General features: G+C 40.0%; 1 protein-coding gene across 1 annotated transcript in view; it reads left to right on the forward strand.

Annotated features, from left to right (window-relative positions):
- Positions 1 to 8,995, forward strand: part of LOC104531300 (pre-mRNA 3'-end-processing factor FIP1) — a 26,677-nt gene that overhangs the window by 1,531 nt on the left and 16,151 nt on the right. Inside the window, exons 2-6 of the mRNA XM_010176151.2 lie at positions 1,423 to 1,507; positions 2,836 to 2,942; positions 4,025 to 4,083; positions 5,118 to 5,228; positions 8,135 to 8,265. Coding sequence (XP_010174453.2) covers positions 1,496 to 1,507; positions 2,836 to 2,942; positions 4,025 to 4,083; positions 5,118 to 5,228; positions 8,135 to 8,265 — 420 coding nt within the window. The 5' untranslated portion in view covers positions 1,423 to 1,495. The remainder of the gene's footprint in view (positions 1 to 1,422; positions 1,508 to 2,835; positions 2,943 to 4,024; positions 4,084 to 5,117; positions 5,229 to 8,134; positions 8,266 to 8,995) is intronic.

The raw sequence follows: 8,995 nt of genomic DNA on the forward strand, positions 1-8,995 counted from the left end.
TGAACTCCAATTCACAAATTTTAATGCACACCCACAGATACTTCATGTGACTTGAAGCTGAAGGTAATACTTGTGACTCTTCCTTAATTCAGTCATCTTGGATTCTTAAGAAAATTCCAGGGTTGAGGTCAATGTTATGAGTTGTTTGGATTTGGCAAACAAAATGCCAAAGGTTCTGGAGCCATCTGTGAGAGTTTCTCCTGTGGTACATCTTCTGATCCTTATGTTGGAGCCATCTGTGAGATTTTCTCCTGTGGTACATCTTCTGATCCTTATGCAATAGCCTGTGTCTGCAACTTTGAAATACTTGTAGAGGCTCTTAGACATCTTGGCTGCTTTTTGTAATTTCAAGTGTCTTCAGCTGTCACCTCAGGAACTTGGCAAAAATGGGACCTCTAGTTCTTTGGTTTAAAAACCCTTCTTTTTTGATCTAGGCTTGATTGTTGAACTTCCTTGTGTACGGGGCTTTTCTGATATGGGACCTTCAGTATCTGCTCAAATTGTTCATTTGTTCTTTTTTTATGTGAACTGCTTTCCGAGTTGCGTGGTCTTTTGTCTTACTCTCCTGCTGCCTCTGAAATGGCTTTAATCTGACCAGTGTTTGGATTCTTTTAGGTGTTAAATATGTTTCTTTTTGAAGATAATATTACGTATGTTTATTATCCAACATGGGATTTCAAAGTAATAGCAACATCTTCACAAAGTACTGGCAGAGAATTGTGTTTTCTGGGCTATTCTCATTGTCTCTTTTGAAAAGTCAGAATTATTTTGAAGTTCTACTAGGTTTCACCTCTGACATTAGAAAAAAATTATATCTCTTTGTATTTTAGTTTTGTTACACAGCATACTCTTTCCTAGCATGTGTATACCAGATTGACTTTCTTGCTTGGCTAATGCATTAAAAAACGTTAACATTTGTACAAACTCTAAATGGAGGTAAATCTGAACCTGACTGTTGTTGCATTAGGACTAATTGGTAATGAATGAGAAGATTGGGTGGATGATTATCTGTCTTTTCTTCTTTGAATTTTAACTACTTATTAATGTAAACTATTTGTAGCAACACTAAAATAACTTTTTCCTTAATCTCTGTAGGACAGATGCCCTCGCTGGCTATTAAATACAAGTATAATTATGAGCATCCTTAAGGACAAGGTGAAGCTTTGCTTATTATGGTCTTATTCCTAGCAGTTGTGTTTGTGCTGAACTTTGGAAGCACTAAACTGATTCTTTCCAACAAAAGCAAAGCCAAGCAAGGCTGATTATTTTTTTGTCCTATAGTTGAGCTAACTGCCAGCAGAATAAACACACTACATGAATCAAACCATTATACAAAAGTCACCTGGATGAATGCTTGTGCAGTGTTTATAGGTAAACCTCTATATACCTTGTCCACTTTCTTTTCTCTGTCACATTTACTAGACATGCAGAATCTTCTCATCCTTTGCAAGATGCTCCTCAGGAGAACCGGCCTGTCAGCAATGAAGACCGAGAGATGTCGCAACATGTATGTGTTCCACTGCAAACGGTTATTTTTGTGCTTCTTGATACTCATGGATAAAAAAGATACAAGATTACAGATGCTGAAACTGCCTAGTACGTTACATTTCTACTGTAGGAATGTACTGGTAGTCAGTTCCCAATGCCAGCTACAGCAACAGGCTTCTCAGCCTACATTGTGTGGTGGGTAGTGAATCTAAGTATTGCTTATGCCTGCTGAAGAGACAGATGAGGGCCTCTGATGCTGCAGCCTGGCAAGAAAAGCAGAACATGATGTTACCTCCAGCTCAATATTTAGTATGACTTCTCAAGGGTCAGTAAAATATGGGAAACACTGGGATAGAAAGCCCAAAGTGCTGGGAGTCAGTTTTGATTCAGCTTCAGACCTCTTAGAACGTAATCTAGTGGCTCAGTGCTGAAAGAGTAGGAGGAGGCTTGCTTCTCCACCCCCTCTTGTCTAGTTTTTTTGCTGGATTTATTTTCTGCCACTCTGATATGTCGAGGGCTCATGCAGAATTCTGACAAACCAATGTGCTGTGGAAAAGGAGAGAGGGTTAGGAACACTTTCCTCATACCCTTTTGTAGTGGTGAGATGTTAATTCAGCTCATGCATCTTGCAAAACTGCGCTGCTGGATATCTGGAAGACTTGCTTTGCTATTGTGCTGCAACAGTGGTGCTGCACTGGAGTCGAATCAGCAGCTGTAAAGTTTTTATGTAAATTTAGTGATTTGGGGACTGATTGTGCTAAATAAGCCAAACTGAGCTCCTCAGAGGCTTCCTACCACAAAAGCTGTGATGCAAGAATGTTTGCTCCAAGGTTCTTAGGTGAAGCCTGGTGAATTTATTTGTGATTGTGTACTTTCACCGTGGACCCATGAGGGAGATGGGTCAGAAAAGTCCTAGCTCTTTCAAAGAGAGTAGGGTAGAGGAACCTGGGACATGATGAAATTCTTAGAACCGAGCTAAACCTTCCCCACCTTCAGAAATGTTACCCTGATTCTCATGTAGGATCACTTCTTCAAAGGACATAGCAGTTTCTTTGTGGGCACCTGTCCATTTATGTTGAAGGCTGGTTACTTCCGTGGTTTTTGCTTCCAAAGACAACTTTGTACAGCCTTGGAGTGCAGCAGAAAGTTATGTCTTTATATCAGAATAATTATTTCTAATAGTCCTTCATCATACAAGATCTGTAAGATTTGGCTTACTGTCCCTGGGAATTTATCACTTTTAGAATCATAGAATACTTTTGGTTGGAAAAGACCTTTAAGATCATTAACTCCAACCATAAATATATTATGTATTAATGAGCTCCTGTGTGCTTTTACTGTTGCTAGGCCCTTCCAAGTGGTGAAGATGATGAAGATGACAGTGATAGCGACAGTGATGATGACGACGTGAAAGTTACTATTGGCAACATTAAAACAGGAGCACCATCATACATGTATGTATTGCTGACTGCGGTGTCTGTTGTTGATCTGAGGTAGCTCTAGTGTGTTGATTTGGATTGAAAGTGAGGACAAGAGCTGATCAGTGTTCTGGGAGACATGGGAGTAACAGCCAGAACACCAGAATGGGATTAGAAACTGATGGGCAGCTCTGTCCTGCAATTGCTTGTCGGAGAATCCGTTTTTAAAAATAGGAATGATAATTCATCAATCTGATGTTGGAAAATTAACCAAATGATTACTGTGCTTCATCGGGCAAAATCAGAGGTGGGAAGTTGTATTTAACTTGTCATCTGTGAAAGCTTCAAGAACCAAAATCTGTATTGATAAGAATTTGCATAAGCTGTGAATTTACTAATTTTCAAGTGTTACGATTTTTCATGATTCAGAAATGGTGAGGCTGGATTTGTCAACCAGGAAATTATGTCACTGACTTAAAATTGTACCTTATTTGCATTGAATAAAAATAATAAGGCAGCATTTTTGCTTGCTGCTAGCAGCCTTTCTCTTAAGGAAATTACTTTGATGTGCTTTGCAGCATGTTCTTATTTTTCTACTTTATGGATAATTTCCTTTTCTTGTTGCAGAGGTGGTTTCAGGCTGATGAGTTGCTCTGAATAGCAATGCTCCATCCGTTAGCAGCTCACTAGATTTTGCAGACATTCTTTTCGAAATCTGCTGCTTCTCCCTTTCTCACCTCATGCTGTGCTCTATGTGCAGCTGTGATTTCCACGTTGTTCAGTTCCATTTAAACACTTAAGTACATTCCTGGTCAGAATGGTAACTGCCACCCTTTGAAACAGCCTGTCCCTTCAGGTTCAAGACAATCCTCTTGTGTTCTGTTGTTGGTCAGTAAGTACGTTTGCTGGGTTTCTGTAGGGTTAGGGAAACTTATGTGGCAAATGAACCTCACTTTTAAGGTGTTGAGACTTAGTACTAAAAGTCGTAGAGAGGCATGAATAAACCCAAGTGAACTGAGCATCTCCTGAAGGATATCAAGGCTTGAATATATTTTGCATTAATATCTTCAACCAAGTAATTTGTTCAAATACCAACGTAGTGATTCTTTTCCATATAGGGGAACTCCTATGAATCTAAACTTAAAAACGGGTAGAGGCTATGGAGCAACTGCTTCAGGTATTGCTGTTATTTTTATCCTTCACATTTTACAATATTTCACTTATCTGGCACTGGCAACTGGAGCAGCAGCAAATCTTGGTCTTTGTTTGGAAGGATGTAAAATTAGTGCATCTTATTTAAAGTAGGAATAGTAACTGCTTTTCCTAAAGATAAATACACTTAGAACACTCTGAGGGTGCAGGGTGTGATGGAGTGATTTAATTACCCATCACTGAACAAGCTGATTATAATTTTGTTTAAACTAGGAAAAAAGTAAATTGATTATTACTTTTACCTGTATTCTTGCACTGGGGCCAAACATTTTAAGTTGCCTGGAGAAAAACTTTTTAACTCTGTGGTCAGTACACTGAACTACTTGCATTGTAAGATACTAGAAGAAACAAACTCTGACCTTGAGTAGCAGGTATGCATATTTCTGCAGATGAAATTTTCCCCACCACTCAGTTTAGTTTATACTGTATATTGGGATTTGGTTTCTGTCCTTCCTCACATGTGAGACTGTTCTTCATATACTTACTTCCATTAATTTCTTTATGCAAAAGACTTTCTTCTGATTGAGAAAATAAGAACAGTTTCCCCTTGAAGATTCTGTACCCGACAGATTTGTGCTGACTCCAGTTAGTACACGGTCCACTTTAGACTCATCCTGAAAAAGTCTCTTGTTATGAGAAAATGTGTGTATTTTGGGAGGGAAAAAATAAATATTTTGCCTGGGGAGAATTTTTTTTTTTTTTTTTTTCATTTGGGGTAAATTTCATGCATGCTCCGCTCTCATAATTTACTCAGTTTGTCTGTAGTATCAGTCTGGGTGGAATTTGCTTCTCTGCTGTTTAGCTGCAATACCCTGGCTATTTATTTATAGAGTGACCAAAGTATTTTTTATTAAAAAGTTGATTGTGATTAACTTTGTGCTGTAAAGCCAGCAATGAATTCACAGTAGTGCTTTATTTTTGGTTGGAGTAATTTCCTCAGCAAATGAGTGAATTAAAGGCATTGCATTAAAAGTAGTAATGGTTTCTCTCTCTCCAAAGCCAAGTTGCAGCCCAAAGGTATTGACTTAGATGCTGCAGGGAATATAAACGGATTGCCTGTTATAGAAGTGGATTTAGATTCATTTGAAGACAAACCCTGGAGGAAACCAGGTAGGTCCTCACAGTTTCTTGTGGTAACTATTTTCTGCACTTTTAGTTGTCTCTTTTTAATTTCACATGTGATTTCTGTTCATTTATTGCTGCCAGGGAACAGGGAAGTTGTAACAACTGCGTATTGATCAGCCTCTGATGCCTGCTTAGACAATCAATGACGTTTACTGATTGATCAAGCCATGCTTCTGCCTAAAATTGGGTTGCATTTACTCTGTTACTTTACCTGCCCTAAAGGGATCAACTGTTTTTTGTAATGTTCTATTTCATTCATTCCTTAGTTACAGAAAATACTGCACTGCGATAATGTTTGTTGGCCTTAAAGTCAATTGAGTAGGATCAGGATTTGACTGTTGATGATGTGTGGTCTTATCTTCATGTGCAGCAGCTTGCCTGTTCTGTCTCACCATGGCCAAGCTCAGAGTTGTCCCTATGCACCCTTCTCAAGTGGGTCCTGGGGATGTCCACACTTTTGCAGGACAGTACCCCTTGCAGAGGGCAGTGAGGGGAATTACCACATGAACACGTCACGATAGGAAAGCCATCTCTCTGCCTTTGCTGTATTCTTACCCTAGGTGCGTAACTGTCAGTGAGCAGTCCCTGCTTATTTCTTCTAGACAGTATTATCTAGACTGTGTCCAGACAAATAGTACGTTGCACAGCGGGTTTTAATATGTACATAGTCTCTTTTGTCTTCCTGATTAATATTGGGGCGATTTCTACTCAGAAGTGCCTCTTCCATGACAGCTGTAGGATGCTACAAATAAACTTCTGGGTTTCATCTGAATTAGATAGAAAAGTAAACGCAGGAACCAAAGAGATCCAAAGTTTTGCTGTGCTACTCTTGTAAAACATACTATGATGAAATGTTAACTGAAGCAAAAAATCCACTTGCCTCTTCTCAGAAATAATTCTTCTCCCTGCCAGCCCCTGGGATTTATTTATCTTTCAGAAATACTGCTACACTAAGTAAGTAGCGTTTTTATAAAGTTGTCTGTGGTGTGGTTTTGGTATCTCTTGCCTTCCTGAAATGAAGGACATCAGAGTATATAACAACTCTAATAATGACATTGATGTGTCATGGTATCACACTGGCACTAAAGCTCTCCCTGATGATCAGTAGCTAGTACAGACAGTACAGAAAGCGGAGCCTTTTTTCTGCAGGGGATTTCCCATTGTTTGTCAAGTGAGAAAGAGGGGGACTAGGAAGAAAACAAGTTAGAAGGAATCTGATGAAGTGAAGTTCATAGATGAAGCATGGAAATCATTGTGGTCATGCTGGCATCCCTGGACCAAAACGGAGCCATTTAGCCTTAGAAGTGTGGAGGTATGAATAGAGGGAAGATGTCTGCAGAGGTGTGTGGCCTGCAAGTTTAATTTAGATGGCAAATAGCTTGTGTACTCAACAGCCTTTCAGGTTTATATCCTTTACAGTTAATTGTTCTGCAAGTTTGTATCTCTTTAAGTGAGGAAGAGAAAGAAGAAATATGGTCTGGAAGAACTGATAGAGGGCTGATAAAATAGATATGTAAATATTGTGTTGCCGAGTCTCTGGTGGTGAAATTTGCATATTTAGGTGGTACAACAGGAAGAGTGGCCTACCTGGAAGATAAACTTAAACCTCACTGAATAGATCCAAGCTCAGCATGGTCAAAGTGTTTTGCTGAGCCCTTATGTATCAGCTCTTTGTTTTAGACTTGGTCTGTCTAGGAATACCTTTGTGAAGGGGATGTTTGAGGGACACCTCAGCAGGGCTAGGAGACGCTTTGTAAGGCTTCCTGTTGTGAGGTATGCCTTATATTCCTCACAGTTAGTTGCAGCTATGTTTATCCCTCTGCATCTCCGTTTTCTTGGCAGGCAGTTTGTAGCCACCTCTTTCATTCAGAAGTGCTCATGCTAAATTGGCACATTTCACAGAAAACTGTCAAAGTAAGATAACAAACTTGGTAGGCTATAGCTAGGATCTGAACTGTAATTACTTGTGTAATCTGAGACATATCAATTAAAAACTTCCACTTTAGCCCTGTTTCATGAAGTGGTCAAGTCCCAAAATCTCTTCTCAAGAGAAAACAGCAAAGGCAACTGATGGTCAGGAGTGGAATGTGTTGGCTTAGCTCTGCCCAAGAGGAAGGTTCTGTGGCACCATCCATTTTTGTGGTGGTAGGTGGAACCGTCATTCCTGTGCTCTCCGCAGCACTCAACTCCTGGACAATTGCGAGAAATCAGTTTGAAAAAGTCTGGTTGGTGAATAAGTGGTTGGAAGCATCTCTTTAATAGGCTGGGTATGTGCTGTATTCTGTGTCCCAAAGGGTCCCACTGCTGTTCAGATTGTGGTCCCCTTCCCACAGAAAGATGCAGCCATCTCCGCTGTGGCACCCAGCAGCGTTCTGACAGAATGAAATGGAGAGTAAGCTGTCCTCTTGTTGGTGCTTTAAGAGCTGAAGCTGCAGGCGGCCTCAGCCTTGAGCAATTAATTCCTGACCTTGAGCAAAGATAAAATAAACAACAAAAAACAGAATAACAAGAAAGAATGTGTGAGACAAGATAAGAGATTGTTTATGTGCCAAAATTAGTAACCAGTCAGAAGTAAAAGAATGGCTCATGAATAGGTGGATTTATGCAATCATGTCAGTTGTTTAGACGCGTGTGTGATAAGGGGTAATGAATGAAAAGTGAAAGAGTGCCGCGTGCTTGGGGCGTGCTGGAGGAAAAAAGGATATATAAGCAGTGCAAAGCTTCAGTAAAGTGCTGATGCCTGAAGACATCTCGGTGTTGGTCATTTCTTCATCCGCATCATCCTCTCTAGAAGATTTTTGTTTCTTGACTCTTCATTTAAGTAGTTAAAGGACAATTTGAGAATGCAAGTCTGCTAGAATCCCTACGCTAACTTCTACTCCCTTTGTCAGGTGCTGATCTTTCTGATTACTTTAACTATGGATTCAATGAAGAAACATGGAAAGCATATTGTGAAAAGCAGCGACGGCTTCAGCTTGGACTGGATCCTGCTCCTCCCATCAGCACTGAAAATAAGATCACAGTAGGTGACATGTCACTCCTGCATGTGGCTACAATAAAACTGAGACTTGGTTTTGTAATCACAGAGATGAGAGTATAAGAGCAGAAGATACCTTAGTACCTACCTGTTCTGTGTTCCTTTCAGTGATGAGAAATACAAAAATGTATCTTTAAAGATTCAATCTTCCTGCTAAAAATCTTTTCTCTATGGAACAAACAGTTCCAGCTTCCTGACAGGTTTGAACCACTACAGTAGCAAGACTTGAGTGAATTTCCAGTTGACTTTGAGGCTACTCAGCTATAGGGGTGTCTGGTTTAAAGATCCTGTGGATGTGAGAGGTGCAGAGAGGGGAACTGGGCATCCGTGGCTGTTTTGCTTGTTGCTGTTGCAGTTTTGTGGCTGCTTTTTTTGTGTTTAGAGACTGCTTTGGCCATCAGCCTTTGCAGAAGTCCATCATGTGGCCAACAGCTGTTAATCAGAACTTCAACCAAAGAGTCAATACAGCAAGTATTACTATTTCCAGTTTTGACTTAAGGATTACTGGAAAGGATACGAGATTATTAAACTTCTGGACTTCTAACAGGAGACAGTGGACAGCAGGCTGAGGCTGGAATAGCCAACTAGTTTACAGAAATATCTGTTACCTTGACTGAAGAACAGGTCACTTGTTTGCAGGAGCCCTGTGATTGTTCCTCAAGGGAGCCCTTTTCCTTCCCTGAGGGTTAATCTCTGATCCTACATTCAGTTGAAA

The sequence above is a fragment of the Antrostomus carolinensis genome, unplaced genomic scaffold (genome assembly GCF_000700745.2).
Source record: "Antrostomus carolinensis isolate BGI_N321 unplaced genomic scaffold, ASM70074v2 scaffold4429, whole genome shotgun sequence".
NCBI classification, from domain to species: Eukaryota; Metazoa; Chordata; class Aves; order Caprimulgiformes; family Caprimulgidae; genus Antrostomus; species Antrostomus carolinensis.